Genomic DNA, 20,045 nt, shown 5'->3' with positions numbered 1-20,045 from the left:
TACCATGGCTCCTTCTGCTCAGCCCTGGTCCAGCTGCGTCCTACCAAGTTTGATATTATCGTACTTCTCTCTTGTGCTAATTCCCTGAAGACCCTTTGGCCCAGGGAAATTATTTGGAATTATGTCGTTGAGTGTCTGAGCGTTTAGAGATTTTCGTGTTGTTTTTGTTGCCGACTTGTAGTGGACTCATTGTAGCCACAGAACTCACCCCATGTAGCTTTGTTTCCTGTAAGTGTGTGCAGGTTGGCCACGTGACCCAGGGAGTGCCCGCCCTCGCATCTATGCCACAGTCGTGGGAAGACGGTGTGCATGTTGCTGGCAGCGTGGTGTGTGGGCCGTCAGCCTCTGTGGGGTGCCGGGTGTGCTCCCTGGCACCTCTGCTGGCTTTCTATGCAGCTGCTTGCTCGTCGCTCAGGGAAGGGTGTTGAAGGCCACACTCTGCTGGTGGGTCTGGCTTCCCCTCCAGTTTTGTCACTTCCCCTCCAGTGTGTGCCTTTAAGGGTCACTGTGTCCCATTGACCCTGATAGTCGCTACATGACATCCGCCTCTGCTCTCTGATGTCTGCTTGACTGGCACTAACGGACCTACTCCTGCTTTCTTTGGTTAATGTTTCAGTGGTGTCTCTCTTTCCATCCTTCTACTTCCACCTCCTTTCTTGCCACATTAAAATCAGCTTTTTGTAGACAACATATGGTTGGTCTTAATCTACTTTGCCAGTTTCTGTCTTCCGGGTGGTTTGTTTAGATCACTTACATTTAATGTAATTTTTGGTATGTTAGAATTTAACAACAACAAACACGCATTTTGTTTTGCGTGTGTGTGTGTGTGTGGCCTCATTACCCCTGGACAGGGAAGTCCTGACCCTCCCCCACTCCTCCTCTGACCACCCCCTCCCCCAGCAAGGAGGGGGCAGGGAGCCTTGCTACAGCCTGGCGGGGGTGGTGGGGGTCAGGGCTGGACTCCGCACTTAGCTGTCACTGACAGGGATGGGGCCATTTTCCATTCTGCAGGGTCTGCCCGAGGTGGAGCCATTACTGTCCATAAGTTTTCTGCCCTTTCCTGCTGGGGAGAGGAGGCTCTCCTGTCTGTGCCCATGGGCTTGTCCAGGCTTTGCCTTTCCCCCATACTCCAGTGAGTGAGTATGAGGCATAAGGGGGGACTCTGCGGTCATCTCCTGGTTCCTGAACTAGTCTGCTGCTTCTCCCCACCCTTCTGAGCCTCCTCATGTTTGCCTCCTATACACCGTCCAAGGTTTCTCAGGGTACAAAGCAGGAGGGAACAGAGAGTGTACCTCCTATTTCCAGAAGCAGAATTCCCATGATATGATTTCTTCTCCTTTTCAACAGCTATGCATGAACTGACTTATTCATTAAACCCTCACCGAGTGCCAGGGACCTCTCATGCCCCAGAGCGCTACTGGCCTACCGCAGGTGTGTGGCCGACCTACCAGGCCTCCCTCCGTGGGTGCATGCTTTGAGTCGGCTGGCCGGTGGTGGTTTTGTTCAGATGCTGTCCCCCTTCCTGCACACCATGAGTGCCCAGAATGGAGAAGGGTGTTCCCAGGAGAGCTGGCCAGTCCAGCTACAGGCTGATGCTGGCAGCTGGTTGACTGCACTGGCTGACGGCATGGGCACTGGCTGACGGCGTGGGCACTGCCTATTGTGGCTTGTGAGCACCGCTGAACCTTACGCTCTCTGGGATCTGGGGTTCTGTGGCCTGGGAGAGAGCTTTTTCAGTGAGGACAAGGAAGACAAAACTGAGAAATACCCTGCCATTGCCATTTCCTAAAAGAGTGATGTAAGTCCTGAGTAGAAACCAGGAGAGAATTCCAAGTACACGGCAGCTGTGAGAGCGAATCAACTCAGTTTAGCGGGAAATGGGCTGCATGGTCTTTTCTCCTCAGTTCACCCCAGATGGGTGGAAACCCGTGGGGCCTTTGCTCTAACCCCCTGAGCCCCAGCAGAGGACAAGGGTGTTAAGAAGATGGTAGTTAGCCTTTGACGAGTTTTAGCGACACACACCGTGACAGACGCAGGGCTCCTTGCCGTGACATTCAGCCATCCTTCCCCTCCGTGACACACACAGCACCCTGACTGGGCACCGGGCCGCTTTGCAAGATCTGTTCCGATGGGCGTTTGACCAGGCCATTCGTGTGCACGTCTGTGTGCACAGGTATACGTGTGTGTGGTTCTGTCTCCCTTCAGTCACTGCACATGCAGAAAAGTGATGTGGATCTCATGAGAACAAAGCTTCGGCGCCTAGAAGAGGAAAATAGCAGAAAGGACCGGCAGATAGAGCAGCTTTTGGACCCCTCCCGAGTAAGTGGTGGCCCCCCATGTGGCAGCGCTCGGCCACAGGCTGGGAAGGCGCAGGCTCCACGCCTCAGGCCGTCGGGGGGAGAGGCTGCGCCGCCCGTGTCCTCATCTCTCCGTCTGCTTACCGCAGGGCCCCGATTTTGTTCGGACTCTGGCAGAGAAAAGGCCTGATACTGGCTGGGTGAGTACGATCGCCCGCAGGACAGATGACCTTCCCCCTGAAATCTGAATTTGAAATCGCCCCACAGGTGAGGGCTGCCTTTCCTCTCACGTAGAGAGGAGTGACAGAGCATGAGGGCCCAGAATTCCCTAAACCAGCCTCCACGGAGCCGGAGCACTGCGGATGCTGTCGGAGGATGCGAGGGGAGGCTGAGCGGGCTCCGCGCGGGGCGGTAGGGCCATTGTAGGAACCGCGGTCACAGTGGGGGCATCCCTGCCATACCTGAGACATACATCGGGCTCGAGTAGTGATGCTGAGTGAACACGGCAACTAAGTGGGAACAGACTAAACCCTTACGGCATACACGCCACCGTGGCCATGGGGCGCACAGCCCAGAGCGGGCAGAGTGGAACGTGGTGACAGGCAGCAGTGTCGTTCTGTGACCAGTGCTGTGGTGGGAAGCCACTGCAGGTGGACAGAGCCGCATCCCCATATCTCTCCTGAGTCAGGGAGCATGCTTTTCTTAGAAAGGCGAAACGCAGAAATGAAACTGGAAGACAATTCTGAGATTACTGAACCCAGGGAGTTCAGTAACATTAGTGACGTGATTATCGGGTTTGGTGACCTAAAATTTGTAACGGCCCCCCGACCCCGAGACGACAGCGGGAGCTGGATCAGTAGTAGGGGGAGCGGGGCAGACAAGAATCTGCCCCAGCACACAGAGGGCCAGTGCTGGCCCGGACGGAGAGCAAGCAGCCGGCCCCGCGTGAGTGCTTGAAGCCCGGATCTGCCCCGAGGAGAGCACACAGGAAATGCTCTCAGGGCCTAGAACAGACGCAGGTGTTTCCACAAGAAAATCATTCTTAGGTGAGCAGTAGCTCCTACACCTTGTATGGTCATATGTAATCTCAGTGGATTTTTTTGTGATAGGGACTCAGTCCCCATTTTTTTAAATCCTGAAACTGAGGTTAAGAGATTGGCCCAGATCAGGTTCGTAGTGAATCCACAGGCCCCGCGCAGCCAGCAGCATCTGCCTGGGTCCCCACTGCTACCCCGCCGTGCGTACTTGAGTGAGGACATTTGCTCCAACTACCACAAGTAAGACTATTGGAACCAGTGTCAGCAGGACTGAGACCGCGCGGGCATGCTCCGAGATGGACACTGCGTTTTCGGTTGGCAGGACTGAGCTGAGGAATGGTCTGTGAGGTCATGCCTGCCATTTGTCCAGGCTGTGTCTTTTTGAGCTGTGTCTGCAGGGAAAAAAACAGAATAAAAACAAAAACCCTTTCATGTAAGGATATTTATAGTTGCCCATTAAACCAGAAACCATTAAAATCAGAATAATGCCTCATTAAAACATCTTCAGAAAAAAAATATTTTTAAAAGATTTTATGTATTTATTTGACAGAGAGATCCCAAGTAGGCAGAGAGGCAGGCAGGGGGCGGGCGGTGGGGAGGGGGGAAGCAGGCTCCCTGCCGAGCAGAGAGCCCGATGGGGGTCTTGATCCCAGGACCCTGAGATCATGACCTGAGCCGAAGGCAGAGGCTTTAACCCACTGAGCCACCCAGGCGCCCCTAAATAAATAAAATATTTAAATAAAAGAAGAGCATAAAACAGTACAGCTATGTTCAACAATGTCTATGTGATTAATTTAGATGAGAATTTGGAGTTACATAAATAACGTACTTGTAGAGGAAGGACTTTTTGCATTTTTATTTGATGCTGTGGGGGGTTTTTTTCTTAAGATTTTGTTGATTTTATTTAGAATGTGTGTGAGCACGGGACAGGAAGAGGCAGAGAGAGAATCCCAAGCAGACTGTGCACTGGGCACAGAGCCTGATGCGGGGCTCGATCTCATGACCCTGAGATCGTGACCTGAGCCAAAACCAAGTCAGAAGCTCAACCAACTGAGTCATCAGCACCCTGCTGTGGGTTTTATTTTTTTAATTTTTTTTAAAGATTTTTTATTGTTTATTTGACAGAGAGAGATCACAAGTAGGCAGAGAGGCAGGCCGAGAGAGAGAGAGAGGGAAGCAGTCTCCCTGCTGAGCAGAGAGCCTGATGCGAGACTTGATCCCAGGACCCTGAGACCATGACCTGAGCCAAAGGCAGAGGCTTAACACATTGAGCCACCCAGGCGCCCCTTTTTTTAAAAATTATTAAAGTTGATTAAAAGTAGAGATTCTAGGGGTGTCTGGGTGGCTCAGTTGTTGGGCGTCTGCCTTTGGCTCGGGTTGTGGTCCCAGGCTCCTGGGATCGAGCTCCACATCCAGCTCCCTGCTGGGCAGGAAGCCTGCTTCTCCCTCTCACACTCCCCCTGCTTGTGTTTGCACTCTCCTTGCCTCTCTCCATCAAATAAATAAATAAAATCTTTAAAAAAAAAAAAAAGGTAGAAATTCTAGATCCTGGGAATGGAGTGTTCCCACTTCCACATCCGCTGCCAAATTGCCCTTCAGAGTCACTGCGTCTCGTGATTGGACACTGTGCTGGTCACCGTCTCCCCTCAAGAGACATTTGCACACGTGCATGAGGAGGGCTGGATGTCTACTGAAGGTTTGTTTGTATTAACAGCTTGACTATCCATCCGTAGAGGGATGGATGTCTACACCACATGATCACACCGTGTAAGAATCACCGAGATCTGTAGGCACAAGAGGGGTAGACACCAAGACCATTCATGGTGGCAAAATGACAAGTTGCAGACTGTGTGCGGTAGGGTGCCGTTTCCACAAACACAGCAGAACGTCTTACTGTCGAGGGGTTCACATCCATATAATGAGGTCTAGAGAACTCACATTCAGTGGAGGACAATATTTAGTTGAGAGGGTTAAGGTCAAGGAGCATAGTTCCCTCTATAGTGTTTTAATTTCTTTTTTTATAAAAAGATGTATTCATGTATTACTAATAAAATGTAAAATCAGCTCAAAATCCAATTAAACAGTTGTTTGATGGTTCAAGAAGAAAGAAAGGGATAGTCTTCCAGAAACCTAAGGGTGCTATCTCCCAGAGTGATATGTTAATAGAGAGAAGGAAAGAATGAGGTGGACGAGGAGGTCTTTCATTCCCCGGAGGGAGGGCAGGGGAACGCTGCCCAGCAGAGGCTCACTTCCAAGGGAACACTGCGGACACAGTTGCCCAGGACAGGTCAGGATGGGATCTTTGTGTCTAGTGCTGGCAGTGGCTTCCTCCAAAGTGCGTACCATCCCGTCAGTTCCTGGAAATGTGGAATGTGGCCAAGGGGAGGGCTCTGCCCCTGCAGGCACATCTCCCAGCCCTGCCCTGCCCTTGCCACCGCACCCAGAGCCAGTGGGACAGCTGGCCCTCTCCTTGCTGCACCTAGACTCTACGAAAGAGGGCAGCGATCAAGGGGGAGAGCGTGTCCAGATGCTGCCAGGTCAGCTGGCAGCCTGGGGACAGGGCAATCTGTGTCCCGCGAGACGGGGAGGTCACGGACGCGGAAGCAGTCCACTTGATGTGCTGGTGTTCCGTCGGCAGGTCGTTAATGGGCTAAAGCAGAGGATTCTCAAGCTAGAGCAGCAGTGCAAGGAGAAGGACAACACGATCAAGTACGCACGCGCTGGCGGGTGGCCGGGGCGGGGCGGGCTCTGGAGGGTCCCCGAGGCCTCGCCCACCGAAGGCCGGCTGGAGCCAGCACATGCGCCCCTCGCCTTGCCTTGTCTCCCGTACCAGGGTTTGCTTTGTCTGCCCAGACTGCAGCTTCAGCCCCCCACCCCGCCACCCTCTGCCCTATGCCGCTTATCCCAGCTTCCTCTCTGCACCGAAAGATGAAGGTATTAGCCACCTCTTCCAAACGGCACTGGGAATGGGACCATCCCTTCATCTCTTTTCCTGTCCCTTGTGCATTTGGGAACTGCTTTCTCTCCTCCGTCTTCTGTGGGCCGCTTGATGGCGTGCGCTGGGTCTGTGGTCTCGATGCCAGCCCTCGGTGCTGGGACGCCAGCTGCCGGCCCATTCCCATGGCGCCCTGGTGCTCCTTGGGGTCAGCCGCACACACTCCTCCCGCCCCGTAATACAACACAGAGGGGAGTCCTCTGTTGCCCCAGTCTCCCCTGTGTACAGCAGCTTCCCCTTCCTGTGCTTCTTGCTGAAATTGTCAACTGTGAACGTTTGGATTATTTGCTGATTTCTCCTGTTGCAGAATCCTGAACTCTAACTGTACTTTCATTTGTCTGCTGGAGCTTTTTATCTGAAGTCTGTGGGCTGCTGAGGCGGGGGAGAAGGGGCTGGTGCTGCGGGAAAGAAGTGATGCTCCCTCCTTACAAAGCACTCTTTCGCCCGCCCCCCGAGGCAGCTGTTCTCACCCCGAGACTGGGTCCTTCCCAGTCACTTCGCCTCTTCCCAGAAGGCCTCCTGCTTAGGAAGGAATAGCTTTAGAGAGTCTGTTACCACACCTGGAGGTGGCGGGTCCAACACGGAGGGGGTCCTCAGGGGTGAGGATCCTCCCGTGGGTCTCCATGCGAGTCTGCGAGGCTCCCCACCCAGCCCACAGCTCTCGCAAAGCCATCCCCGGTTGACGTTCCCGGAAGCCCTTGGTCTGCCCCTGGGGCTGCCGGCACTGCCGCGCTAACTCTGAACTTGGGTTTCTAGCAAGCTGCAGACTGATATGAAGACCACTAATTTGGAAGAGATGAGGATTGCCATGGAGACTTACTATGAGGAGGTGCGTGGCCTTCTCCAGGGTGGGGCGGGGGTTGTCCCGCTGCACCCGGGGACCCTTAGCTTGCACGTGAATCCCAGGAACTTCCAGCCACTAGGCGGAAATCAGGAATCTGGTTTCAGCTTGTTTTTGGGGAAAGGTCTACATGCTCATTTGTATCGTAATGTACTTTAATTTGGTATTTACAGATCCACCGTCTCCAGACTCTCTTGGCAAGCTCCGAACCCATAGGAAAGAAGTACGATCATGTCCGCGAGAGCCGTGTTTTGTGTTTGGTCCTAGGAGTAGCACAGACATCATGTGGGAGCCCGCAGTGCCCTCCTCTTTGGAGCCCGCACCTGTGTGGTGTGTTAGTGGATGTGTTTCTGCTTGGGACCATTACCCATGTCCCCTCCTAGTGGCCACGTGCTGGCACATTCACCTCTCCACGTGCCCAGTCCCTAGCTCCTGCTACGGAACGGTTTCCGCACGCAGTTAACACTGTTGTCGAAAGCAGGCCTTCCTTGTCCAGAACCTTTAATACCAAGTACAAAGAATACAAGTTCACTTCCCCAGAGGAGTTTCTTAGTAGAGACATGGGGGTTTCCATATCTCGAAGATTCCCTTATCATAGATTTGGCCATGTCACCAGCCTCAGCGCTGAGCTGCGAACGAGTATCCAACATTCACCCTGTGTCAGGCACGGCTTCCCTATTCCCCTTCTGGGGTTGGCAAGCTTTTTCCATAAAGGACAGTTGATTCTTGCTGTCCGCAGCAGGTATGTTCTGCGAAATGTCCGCCAACACGGACCTGCTTGAATACTGAGCCGTCGCTTCCCGGGGTGGGCATGCAGAGTAGGTTCCTAGAGCCTCGGGTCACGACATCATCACCCGCCCTGTTTCTGCGTGTATTTCTGTTTAGAGATGGCTTATTTGGTAAATACTGGATTCCCGGAGTGGCATCGCACATACGCACACGTGCTTTCTAGTGATTAGGAACATGGGATGCCCCTGAGGGTTGTGCGGGCAGAGGGGGTGGTTTTAAACCGTGAGATCACCAGCCACAGCACAAATTGGGGGAGAGCACTCAGCGGATGGTGGAGGTGCAATGGTGGAGCACATGGGGACCACAGGGAAGGCGGGGTCCCCACCCCCATCCTACCCCGCCCCTGCCAGGAGCTCTTCCCTCCAGCTTTCCGGCTTTCCGCCCGCTGCCCTTGTCCCTGAGCAACCTCAAAGGCACCCCAAGAGTCGATTCAGGGCTTACAAATAAATTCTAGCCAGTAGCTGAATTTGCAAATGCAGAAACGAAACCGTGAGAATTGGCTGTTAGGTTGGACTTCGCGGGATAAGGGGCAGAATCATTAAACAGGGATCTATGTAACCAGACGGAGAGCAAGTTCCCAGTCTTTAAGCAATGCAGTTTGGAACAGATAACTAGTATCAAATACAGCATCTTGTTATGCAGATTTACAAATGAGAATGGGATTCGGTTTGGGGGATAGCAGTTTGCTTCCTTGGGGCTCAAAGTCCACGTTCCCTGTTCCACAGCAAACATCAGCAGAGGCCTCTCTGAGCCAAGGACAGGCTGTCATGTGCCCACCCCTCTTTGCAGGCATTTATAAAGCCGCTTTAGGAGCTCAAACCTAGCCCTTGGCTTTGTTATTCCCAGGCCTCCCGGGGAGAAGAAAATGGGCCTCAAAAGGCAGAAAAAAGTGAGCAGCGCCCTCCTAAGCTTGTCCCGGAGCGTCCAGGAGCTCACAGAAGAGAACCAGAGCCTGAAGGAAGATCTGGACCGCGTGCTGAGCAACTCCCCCACCATCTCCACCACAAAGGGTACGGTCCCCAGAGCCACCCGCGGAGAGACGCTCCAGGAGAGGCCGCGTGGCCGGTTCTTGGAGGGAAGATGCGGGCAGAGGTCATGGGAGCATCCTGGCCCTCCCGCTGTGTCCCCGAGACCCTAGTTCAGCTGCCACGAATGCAGATGCGCACTTCCCCAATGTAAGGAGCGCCTGCTGTGTGCCAGGCGCCCTTCTAGGAAGTGGCATCAAGTAGGGAATGAAAGCAGATGTCCCTCGTGGGGGCAGCATCGTACTAGAAGGGATCGAGAGGCCAACCCATCAATCATGGGTCAGGTGGTAGCAAGTGTCAGGGACAGTGGTGTGTGAATAGGGGCTTCGGGGACAGTGACAGCTGCCAGAGCTGGGACAGGCGAGGGACAGCCAGGCCCAGAACCAGCGTGCCCAGCATGTGGCATCAGTGGGAAGCTGGTGGCAATGAGACAAGGCATGGGGTCGGATGCAGGACAGGGCTGTGGAGCCCAGGCCCAGGCCCCTGGGGTTTGGGCCAAGGGGAGAAGACCAGCTTCTGTGCTGAGTGGACTGTAGGGAGACGGGGCTTCTGCGGTGTCCTCGCGGTAGCTGCTGGCAACCTGGAGCAGGGTGGCACCTTGGGGGGTAAGAGGTGGCCAGGTTCCGGATGCCTTTGGGAGATCTGGTGCAGCCTCTGAGAGAAGGGAGGAGCCAGGCTCCAGGGCTTTTATCTGAGTGCCCAAAAGGACAATGTCCTTTACTGAGAGAGGGGTAGCCATGGGGGAAGGGAATGAGTCCAGTCTGTTGCATGGAATAGCTGTCCCGGTGGGGGCAGGACGTATCACTGATTCAGGGCGGAGGCTTCGGCAGGTGTTCCCCAGCCAGCAGAGGACCTGGGTGGGATTCAGAGCACCGGAGAGAGAGTCGAGGCGAGGCGGGCCCCAAGTGCAGCCACAGACATACTCAGCAGTATGCAGAGGGCGAGGTGAGGGTGAGCCCAAGCACAGTTGCCAGTGGCTGGTGAGACAGCCAGCAGAGCTAGGAGCACCACAGAAGGAAATGCTGGAAGGAGTTGGGGGGGGGGGGTAGAGGATAGGGCAAAGCGGATTCGTGTGACCTTGAGAAAGACTGTCTTGGATGGATGGGGCCAAGCCTGACAGGTAGAATCAGGATCAGGACTGGATGGCCCACGAGGGACAGCGCCGCAGTGTGGGGGACAGAATCCTTCCCAGGAAGGCACCTTTTGGCTTATAAGCATCTGCCAGGTGGGGGGTCTCCTGGCTTTGCAGCTGGCTATGGAAGGAGAAACTTGCAGGTCGTGCTTGAGACGGGGGGGGGGGGGCTCGGGCTGAAAGGGCCATCGGGATGGTTGTAGGAGGTCTGTCTCTTAAAACCGTTGCTTCCATCAGGTTATGTGGAATGGAGTAAGCCCCGGCTGCTGAGACGGATCGCAGAGCTGGAAAAAGTGAGTGGTGTGCCTCTCAGCTCACCTTTTACCCTTTCGGACCTGCTCATGCTAAAGGAAGAGCCAGGCAGCTTATAAAGTGGGGACACAGAGGAGACCTTTGCTCACAGGACACTTGGAGTGAACGTGTGAATGCACAGTGGCTGTCTACGGATGGCACCCAGGGCAGGCTGCTCGCAGGTCTGGATGAGACCCATGCCTTGTGCCTCTCCCGTCCCTGGTGTCACAGGGGGCAATGCCATGGTCACGTGGCACGTGGTTTCAGACTCTGTGTGTGACTGGCGACAGAGGCAGGTGATGGGAGACCCAGCCTGATGAGTGCGTGTGGGTTTCCGTGGCCGTTCACCCACCAGTCTGTGTGTCTGAGTCCTCAGGAAACAGTCCATCCACCAGAAAACGGGGGAGATTTGAATCTGTAAAATCGATCTCACTCCTCTGGTCAGTAATCAGCCAGATTCTACTGGAGCTGGCCCGAAATTTCAGCTTTTTCTGAGTAGCCCGGCAAAATTGTGAGGGCTGCCCACTTGTTGGGCCAAGCAGAGTAAACCTAGAGGGAAGTATTTAACAAAACAGTTCTGCGTATTTACACAGCAGCAAAACCCAAGCTGTTTCTATATATTGTGGGTATTTTGAAAACAAAGCTCGCTGGGAACAGAGTCAACCGGAGGTGGCTCAGATGTGACGCGGGATGGCGCTTTCTCACCTGAGACTGAGACGGGCTGGCATCAGGCAGGCTGCAGGGCTCCGTAGCTCTCTGCTGGCACAGCTGGGCTATCACTCAGGATGAAAGCGCAGAGATTGAAAGTCCCAGAAATCCTAAGGAAACACTAGGGTAAATGAGCACAAAGAAAAGAAGCTTATGAATTCACCTCCTATGCCCGTGTTCTGTTTCATGAATGGCACCTTGCCCCCTGCCCGCCCCAGGCTGGGCTCTGCTGGCCGGGTTCCCCGACAGGGTCCCCTTCCCACAGGCTCCCACAAGGTGGAGCTGTCCTGGGGTTGTGAGGTCACACGCAGTCCCATAGCTGTGCTTGAGTTTCCCTCGTCTCTTCCTTGGGTTTCATAACCGCAAAGTAAAATGAGAAAGAATATCTTTTAAAAATGCCTGTGTTGCCTCTAGAAAATAAGTTCGATGGAAAGCCCCAAGTCCCACACTTCCGAAGCGGTCAACTCAAATGCCGTGGTGCCCTCTGCATCCAGCTCTGCCGTGCCCAGGCAGCCTCGAGGTGACCGGCAGGAGGACAGCGAGCGTCTCTGGGGGGCCATGCGGAGCCTGAAGGGCGAGCGGAATGCCCTACAGATGCAGCTGCAGGAGAAAGAGTAGGTTGTGGGGTACGGCCGGCACCCCGTGCCCCTGGGAGGGGCTTGTGGCTAGAGTCCAGCTGTTCTGGAGAATTCAGGGGAAACGCTCAGCTCCTCGTAGTAGTTGTTGCTGTAGTCTTATATGATTCAGAAACTTCCTATATTTTGCTTATGAAGTAGAAGTCACTTTAGTGGTAAAAAGAAGACATTAATTGACCATATTATGTCACTGAAAGAAGGGGAGGTATCATTTAAATCTGTTCATGCTGAACTCCAGAGTGACTTCCAAATTATTTTTTAGAGAAGAATTTACTTTCATCGATTTGTACAAAGTAGATAGGCCATCAGTTAGATCTTAGGCAGAGTGGTTTAGAGAGTCAATGATGTGTTTGTGATACCCAGTCTAAATACCAAATAAGACATAAATGCTGTGTTCAGTGTGACCCTGAGAGTTTGAAAGGCAAAGTCTCCAGATTATGCTTGTTCACTGTTTGTTCTCTAGTGTCTTGATCTGTAGTCCTACTAAAAACGTGTCTGTCTCCTCTGCTGTTTACTTGTGGCTTCTCTAGTCGCAGTTGTGTCATAAATAAGCCAAATTCATATCTTCTGAGGTGGGGTTTATCTCTCTGAGTATGGCCTGGGAGGCCATAGCCTCACCATCACCTGGGAGCTGGTGATGCAGAACCTAGGCCCCGCCCACCTGGGAGCTGGTGAGAGATGCAGAACCTAGGCCCCGCCCACTTGGGAGCTGGTGAGAGGTTTAGAACCTAGGCCCTGCCCATCAGGGAATCTGGTTAGAGATGCAGACTCTAGGCCCCACCCATGGAGGGGAATCTAGTTAGAGATGCAGAATTTTATCTCCTCCCACGTGGGAGCTGGTTAGAGATGCAGAACCCCGTCAGACCTAGATCTCCTGAATCTGACTCTGTGTCTAATGAGGTCCCCTGGCAATTCCTGTACACATTTAGGTCTCAGAAGGACTCCCTAGCTGACTCCTTGTCTACTCTCTGCTGCTTTCTGTTTACAGCAGAAGAAAATTCTTTCACACCCCACCTGTTCTTACTCCTCCAATCCAAATGCATCTCTGCAAATTGGTAGGTTCTTTGTAAGAATTAGTGTTTCATGAAGGATTTTAATAATTGAGCTAGTCATTTCGAAAGGTAAATAACGTCTCTGATAATCTCTTCAGCTGTCACCTGGCGTGATAAAACCTTACACTTAACCAGCCCTTGCTCTGTGACAGGCGCTCTGTGGAACACTCAGGGTGTTCCCTCTGATTCATAAGGAGATTAAGGGACCTTGAAAAGTTAGGCCACACAGCAGTGAGCTATGGAGCTGAGGTCAGACTGAGGGCTTGTGTCGGAGCAATGTTCTTAGCCACGTGCCACCTGTGGGACCCGGGAAACCTCGTTGGGAAGCAATGTGTTTGGAGGTCCTGGGTGCCCCCCACCCCCGTTCTCAACGGTTCGGCTCAGACAGCAGCCCTGTGCAGTGCAGGGTGGACCCTCTGATCACTCATCTCAGGGTCACGTACCATGTAACTCTTGGGATAACACATTATTCCAGTTTGTCTGGGGTCGCAGCTCGTCACCCCTGTATCCCGGGCACCTAACCGTCATGGGCACATAGCAGGTGCTCAGTAAATATCTGGCGGAACCACACCATGGCCGGGGTGGCAGGCCTGTTTGGGTGTGTTCCTGGCTCCACGGGCTAATCAGTGAGCACCTCTGTCCATCAACTGTCATAAGAAAGGAAGTCGGGCGGCTGGTGTTTTTGGAGAGCTCTTCCTGCTCTGTGGCTATCAGCACAACCGTAGCCCCCTGTTTTCACGAACACTGAAGGTCTGTGGTTCTTTGCACTCAGGTTGGAGGTGAAGCAGCTTATGCAGACCAATGCCAAGCTGCAGAAGGAGCTGGAAGGCATGAAGGGAGGCGAAGAGGAGAGACGAGGGAGAGAGGAGGCTCTGAGGTGAGTGTGCCAGGACTCTCGGGCTGTCAGGAGAGCACGGGGTTCCAGGCATCTCCCGTCCTGCCTCCATGCAGCTTCTGGAACAGTTTGCATGCAGCCCCAACCCAGGCCCGCCCCATGCCCCGCCCCCCCGTGTCCTGATCGGGTCCTCCGAGTAAAAGTCCCGGTTCTGGGAAAGCGCTCTTCTCCACCAGGCGGGGGTTTGCCTCTGCACGCACCCTTCACTGACACCCCTCGGATCAGGACTCCCGGGGTGGGACCTCCCGCACCATCGGGGTCATTGCTCACACCCCAAAACTGGGGACAGAGCCCCAGGCTCATCAGCTGAGGCACAGATAACAAACAGTAGTTTGTCCACATAAAGAGATAGAAAGGACTATGTTCTGACACACGGGACAGCAGTGAGCGAGCCTCCCATATATTGGGCCGCACGAAGGAAGCAGACAGGAAGCGCCACGCACCGAACAATCCTGACACACACAGACAAAGTCTTGGAGAGAGGGTGCGGGACAGGGAAGTGGGAAGGGGTGGCTGACGGGCCCGGGCTCCTTCAGGGTGACAGGAGAGTCCTAGAGTTGGTGGCGATGGCACAAAGCCATGAGTGCAAGGAAACCCATTTCATCCTGTATTTTACTTTAGTGAATTTTACATTCTACAAGCTTTACCTCAGTGAGAAATGCCCCCAAAAGTAAGTTCGAACACTGAGCGGAACCATTCAGTGCTCAGAATACTGAGGAAGACACAGATTGCTGGAACGAATAAGAATGTTTATCTTCCGGGGGTGCCTGAGTGGCTTGGTGGTTTAAGCCTCTGCCTTCGGCTCAGGTCATGATCTGAGGGTCCTGGGATAAAGCCCCACATCGGGCTCTCTGCTCTGCAGGGAGCCTGCTTCTCCCTCCCTCTCTGCCTACCTGTGATCTCTGTCTGTCAAATAAATAAATAAAATCTTTAAAAAAAAAAAAAAGAATATTTATCTTCCGGAGAACCATGACTAGGTTTTGTCAGAAAGCGGGGCTGAAGGAGACAGAAGGGGCAGGTGCACAGGGAAAAGCTGTTCTTCTGTCACCTTTTGAGACCTGTAGCGAGGACGCAAGATGCATTTGCATTCGTGCACACCGTGTGCTGGAAACCCCGAGTGCTGCCTTCCCATGTGTCCCTCCTGCCATCATGGTCTGTCCGGTTCTTCCCACGTGCCCGAGGTGGTGCTGGCCTGGGGATCCTCTGGCCCTGCCCTCTCAGGGCTGTAGGCCTAGCTGTGGACACAGGCCGCAGAGTGCAGTCCCGCAGTGGGGACCCCATCCCACCCGAGGGGCAGGGGTTTGGTAGCGGGGCCCCACATCATGGCACAAGGGGTGGCCTTGCCAGCCCTGCGGGCGGCCCTCCCTGCCATCCCATACAGGCAGGGGCCGCCGCGTGATGTTGAGTAATATGTCATCTGTCCCCTCCCACTTTAGAGAGGAAATTCAAACACTTACGAAGAAGTGTCAAGAACTGGAAGAAATCAAGAGAGAAGAGAGAAATGACCCCGTGGAGAGGAGTCCCGAGGTATGGCTCAGCGGGGTTTCGGACTTCCTGTGCAGGCACTGCGGGGCTCTTGGCCGGGCCTTGATGGTTCTGCGGGGTCTGTCCCCGGCTGTCCTGACTCCGACGCTAACGGTCCAGTTCCCCTTTATCATCCCTGTCTGTCTTCATCAATGGTGTTTATTGAATCTGGGGTTCTGAACCCATCTGTTGTCAGTTAAGTGACTTTTGAATGAGGGTTTAAGTCTTGGATAATGAAGCTGAGTGAAGGTCTTCTCCAGACGTGACATAAGCAGAAAGTCTAATTGTCCGACAAGGGGGTGTCCATTCATGGGTGAGAAGAAGTGACGCTGAGCAAGGACCTCCTGCCCCCCACCCCGTGTGTTTCGTGGGAGTTTCAAACTATGATATCGACACGGCCTTGGGGGGAGGGCGCTCACTATGGCGGGGTGTCTTTGCGGGGGCCCGTGCCTGCCACTGAGTTGTACGCTCGTCCAGGTGTTGAATGAGTGTGTGGCAAATGACGGGTTCAAGGCGAGAGGTAAGTGTGGGCTCCCACCGTCCTGTCCCCGTCCCCTCGTGAAGGCAGCTGCAGCTGAGGTGACCTGTGTGGCCGTGAGGGGCTTGGCTGGCACCACTCAAAAGCCCTCTGGTGCCTATTGGCCCAGTTGGACGTCCAGCTGACGGGCTTTCTCAGATGGTGAGTGTAATCTGTTCATACAAACAACAGAGGTATTACAATCCTGGGGCTGCCCTGTTTCCCCAGAGGACACCCCCACAGGTAGCTGGCGCCGAGCTGGTTACTGTGTGAGATGGTAGAGGACACATGGCGGCCTGTCTGCGGTCCCTTTCCACGAGCCTCTGTCTGTCTGTTTGCTGCTGACATGGTAACACCAGGGGGCCCACCAGGATGGCAGGGCTTCGCCTGGTGCATGCTTCAGCCAAGGAGTTCTATTACTTCGGAAGGCGACTTCCTATTTTATAGCCAGTGACTTGATGGAGACGGTCACCGGGGCGGAATCTCTGCGGAGGGTGGTGCTGGAATCCGGGCCAGCTTCTCAGGCTTACTGGCTGGAGTCTCCACCTTTGACTCCACGACACCGTGTGCTTCGAAACTGGGAAAGAGCTGGAAGTCGGGATCTGGAGATGATGAGTGCTGCAAATCGACAACGGGCTGCAGCTTCCCTGGGAGGCTTGGGAAGGCAGAGGCGTGGCATGTGCTGGCAGGAGCCCCCCACCCCCGAGTTTGCAGCGCAGCCTTGGTACTGCGTGGCCAAGTGTGAGGGACAGATGCTGTGAATTCTTCCCGACCCCTCTGGAAACTGTTTCTGCTGCTCGGTAAAACATACTGTTGTGTTCTCCGTGGGATGCGTTTCCGTGCTGGTTTTTCCAGTGCTTTGGTAAACATCGCACATCCTGAAGCAAGCCACTCTGCGCAACCGTCACTCTTCAGGGGACCCCATGCTCCCCTACAGGTCCACACCTGCTGTCAGCGCTGGGCAGCCAGGAGGCCAGGGATGCCACGTGTGTGGCAGAGATGAGCTTATGTAGCCCCAGGGGCCGTGTCGCCGGTGGGGGCCCCTTGCTTCCCACGCGGGTACTCCCTGGGCTCTGAAACAGCCGCGCTTGCCCACCAGTGACTTGTCCGTGATCCTGATTCCTGGGGAAGCACCTGACAGAACCCAATGGAGATTCTTCAGCTTATCTTAATTTCTCTGGTTCTTGAAGACTGTCCTCTGCAGGGAGGCCCGCTGGGGCTTCCTGCAGACACTCATGTGGGAAGGAAAGGAAGTTTCCCCTATTGTCTCTTCAGCGCACTCCAGAGATGGAGTCACGGTAGCCCGGTGTCCACCCCAGGGACTGACGTGCAGCCGCCATCGAGAAGGTGGCCCCAGCTGCGGACCCCTCGCCCCTCCAGCCCTCACGCTGACCTCCAGGAGGTCACAGAAGTCCTGAGGCCCAGGCCCGCTTCTCTGAGCCCCTAACCACAAGTGTGCCGCTGTCCCTGCTAATCCCACCGACTCGGGATCTTGATCCTCCACTAACAGTGTGAGGCCCTGTGGCCATGTCGAGAGGAAGCCCCGATGAACGTTATTTTCCTCAAGGGATGACATCCTTAATCACTGCGTCTGCGTCCCCTGCAGGGCCTTCACGTTTGCCTGGCATTGGAGTTACAGTCAGTGCTCACTGGGACATCGTATCCAACCTGGAGGTTTGGTGTCCCCATAAAAGGCAGGAGCGGGTCTGGGACCCCACTGTTTATTCACAGACTAGGCCGAGGGAGGGAGCCGTGCTGTCCACACAGCTACAGGAACAAGGACGTTAGGTGCAGCCCCTGGTCGTGGTGCATACACCATGGACAGGAGACCCGTGGGTGAGCGCGGTGCATCTGCTGGTGGGACAGCAGGACACAGGGACACTGTCCAGCCACCGCCAGGGGAGATCGGGTTCTCCATCTGCTGACTCCGAAAGCTGCCTGTGACCCTGTCCTCCAGAGAAGGTCATAGCATTGATCCCCTGAAGTTAGAAAAAACTTACACCTGGAAAAACATCCAAACAGTTTACCAAAGTGCGGCTACTTCTGTGCGGTGACATCCGGGAACTGTTTTACTGCTAGCATTGTTGGAATTTTCTACAGGCATGCGTGTCATTGTAACAGGCTTTGGGTGTTTTCCTGCTGGAGAAGCATTTCCAAATGCGGGATTCAGTTCTTAGCATCGGGATGTGAGTCATTAGTCGTAGGTTTAAGCGGGGTGATGGTGGGGGCAGTTTCTAACGGTCGCCTTGAAGAGTTTCTATGTCTATCAAGTTTAAAATTCTTTTAGCTGTTTGCAAGAGTTTTTGAGTGCATGTTCCTTTTATCTTAGGTGACTCCTGTGACTGTCTTGCTCACACTGGGATGGGCCATATGGTGACAGGTTTCATGTCGCTCCAGAGAAGCAGCGATGTAGGGGTGTGTTAAGGAAGGACACGGGCCTCTCCAGTGGGATGCCAGGGATCTCAGCGGGAAGTACCTGGTGCACCAGAGGGACTGGTGACAGTGACTGATCTGCTCGATGGGGCCCGGGTGCCTCAGTTAAAAACAGCTTCACAGTTTTTAACATTTTTGGTCTTTTTTTTTTTTTAATACTTTATTTATCTATTTGACAGAGAGAGATCACAAGTAGGCAGAGAGGCAGGCAGAGAGAGAGAGAGGGAGAAGTAGGCTCCCCACTGAGCAGAGAGCCCAATGTGGGGCTCGATCCCAGGACCCCGAGATCATGACCTAGGCCGAACCTACTGAGCCACCCAGGTGCCCCCATTTTTGGTCTTCTGAAGGGCAGTCTCCTCTCTACGTGTGTCCCTAGTGGTGAGGAAGGACAGTCTGGTGTGCTGATTGTTATCGAGAAATGTCCCTGAAGAAAATAAATTTGGGCCCTCGAGTATGGTCGAAATCGGGGTTATTTCAATGGTCAAAATAGCAATTCTTGCTTCTTTTTACTGGGAAAACCCAGCTAGAAATCCAATGCCTTTCATCACAGAGGTCCTGTTTCTGTCAGAGTCTCAGACTAAAAGAAAGACCAAACACAGGACCCCCGAAAAGCAGGTAGACCTTGCAATAACACACACGTGTCCCTGAGCTCGGGCAGTACGTCAGAGCTAGTAAGGGGCCACAACCCACAGGTGGCGTCGCTGTGCTGTCCTCCTAGGGGAGCACCTCCACACTGGGTCGGAAGGGGGATGAAAACCGACCTTCAGTTAGCTATACGCTGTTTCTGCGGGGATGCTGTTAGTCGTACAGCGTGCCGAACCAACAGATTTCTCCTGCGCATTGTAGAGTCTAGCCTGATGAGCTCCGTCCGTGTTCCGCCGCCATCCTGCCGCCATCCTGCCGCCTGACCCGATCCCCATCTTCCCTGCCTAGCTTAACCGTCCTTTACACCTTGAATTTCTGCAGACCCCAGAAGAACCCCGACCTTCCCTTCCCACCAGCAGGCCCTCTCAGCAGGACTGGGAGCCAGATACAAGCGAGGAGGGCTCCCGGCCCCCCTCCAGCTGCTCGGAGGGGCGAAGAGACACAGCAGCCAGGATCCTGCAGACCCGGTGGAAGGTGTACCGACGCCAGGTGAGAGACCGTGGAGGCCGTCCCTGTGCTGCGTGCGCTACGGGCTGGGCGCCACGGGCGTGGGTGGAAATGCAGGATGGACTAGATGCGGCCAGAGAGACGACATGGGGGCTGAGGGACAGACCCGCACCCGGACCTGCCATGGAAGGACTCGGTCTTGCAGGAAGGAAGGGGAGGTTTCCATTTCAGCTCTTCCTCGGGGTTGAGGGCGGGGGTCGTTGGCCAGTGGAAAATGGCGGTGTCTCGCCCGGAAGCCTCTGTTGGCCCATGGACCGGGAGAACACAGTGGCCTGGTGGCGGGCTGCCAGGGAGACCTGCCCTGGAATCACTGCCCCGTGTCCGGCCCAAGCACAGGGTCCCCAGGCAGATGCGTCCATTGCAGAAACAACTGGAAATTCAAGGCCCCAGAGTAGCCCCTCTTCTGGGGTTGTCTGGGGGGCAGCAGCTTGAGCTGTGGTCCATTTTACTGGGACTACGACAAACCTGCCTTGAGTGGCTGCTCCTTGGAGGACAGCCCCTGGAGATTAGGGGACAGGAAGACCACCCACCAGGCTGAGCATGTGCGTCTCAGGCCCCAGGAAAGGAGGAGCCGTGGATCTGTGCTGAGTGCCTTCGAGCTCAGGGTCAAGTGGGCCGATGGGAGGTGGGGAAGTTCGGGGATGAGAGAGGAGCCCAGGGTGGGGGAAGTGGGGGGATGGGTGAGAAGCCTGGGGGACCCTCCATGCTGTCTCGTGGAGGGA

At 54.5% G+C, this 20,045-nt stretch overlaps 1 protein-coding gene across 11 annotated transcripts in view; it reads left to right on the top strand.

The window, feature by feature from the left end:
* Positions 1–20,045, top strand: part of IQCE (IQ motif containing E) — a 46,732-nt gene that overhangs the window by 14,232 nt on the left and 12,455 nt on the right. For 9 of the 11 annotated variants that reach the window (XR_004281736.1, XR_004281735.1, XR_004281737.1 and 6 more), the window contains 11 exons: positions 2,206–2,319; positions 2,447–2,497; positions 5,973–6,043; positions 7,086–7,158; positions 7,344–7,393; positions 8,806–8,969; positions 10,354–10,409; positions 11,530–11,729; positions 13,575–13,679; positions 15,134–15,224; positions 19,138–19,305. Coding sequence is in view for 8 of the 11 variants with exons in the window: in XM_032327051.1 (XP_032182942.1) it covers positions 2,206–2,319; positions 2,447–2,497; positions 5,973–6,043; positions 7,086–7,158; positions 7,344–7,393; positions 8,806–8,969; positions 10,354–10,409; positions 11,530–11,729; positions 13,575–13,679; positions 15,134–15,224; positions 19,138–19,305 (1,143 nt within the window). In the remaining 3 variants the exon portion in view is untranslated. The remainder of the gene's footprint in view (positions 1–2,205; positions 2,320–2,446; positions 2,498–5,972; positions 6,044–7,085; positions 7,159–7,343; positions 7,394–8,805; positions 8,970–10,353; positions 10,410–11,529; positions 11,730–13,574; positions 13,680–15,133; positions 15,225–19,137; positions 19,306–20,045) is intronic. The other 2 variants (XM_032327052.1, XM_032327054.1) reach the window with 1 other exon arrangement.

The sequence above is a fragment of the Mustela erminea genome, chromosome 20, assembly GCF_009829155.1.
Source record: "Mustela erminea isolate mMusErm1 chromosome 20, mMusErm1.Pri, whole genome shotgun sequence".
Taxonomy (NCBI): domain Eukaryota; kingdom Metazoa; phylum Chordata; class Mammalia; order Carnivora; family Mustelidae; genus Mustela; species Mustela erminea.
Note: the sequence above shows the minus strand (reverse complement) of the source record. Positions and strands in the feature narration are given on the sequence as shown.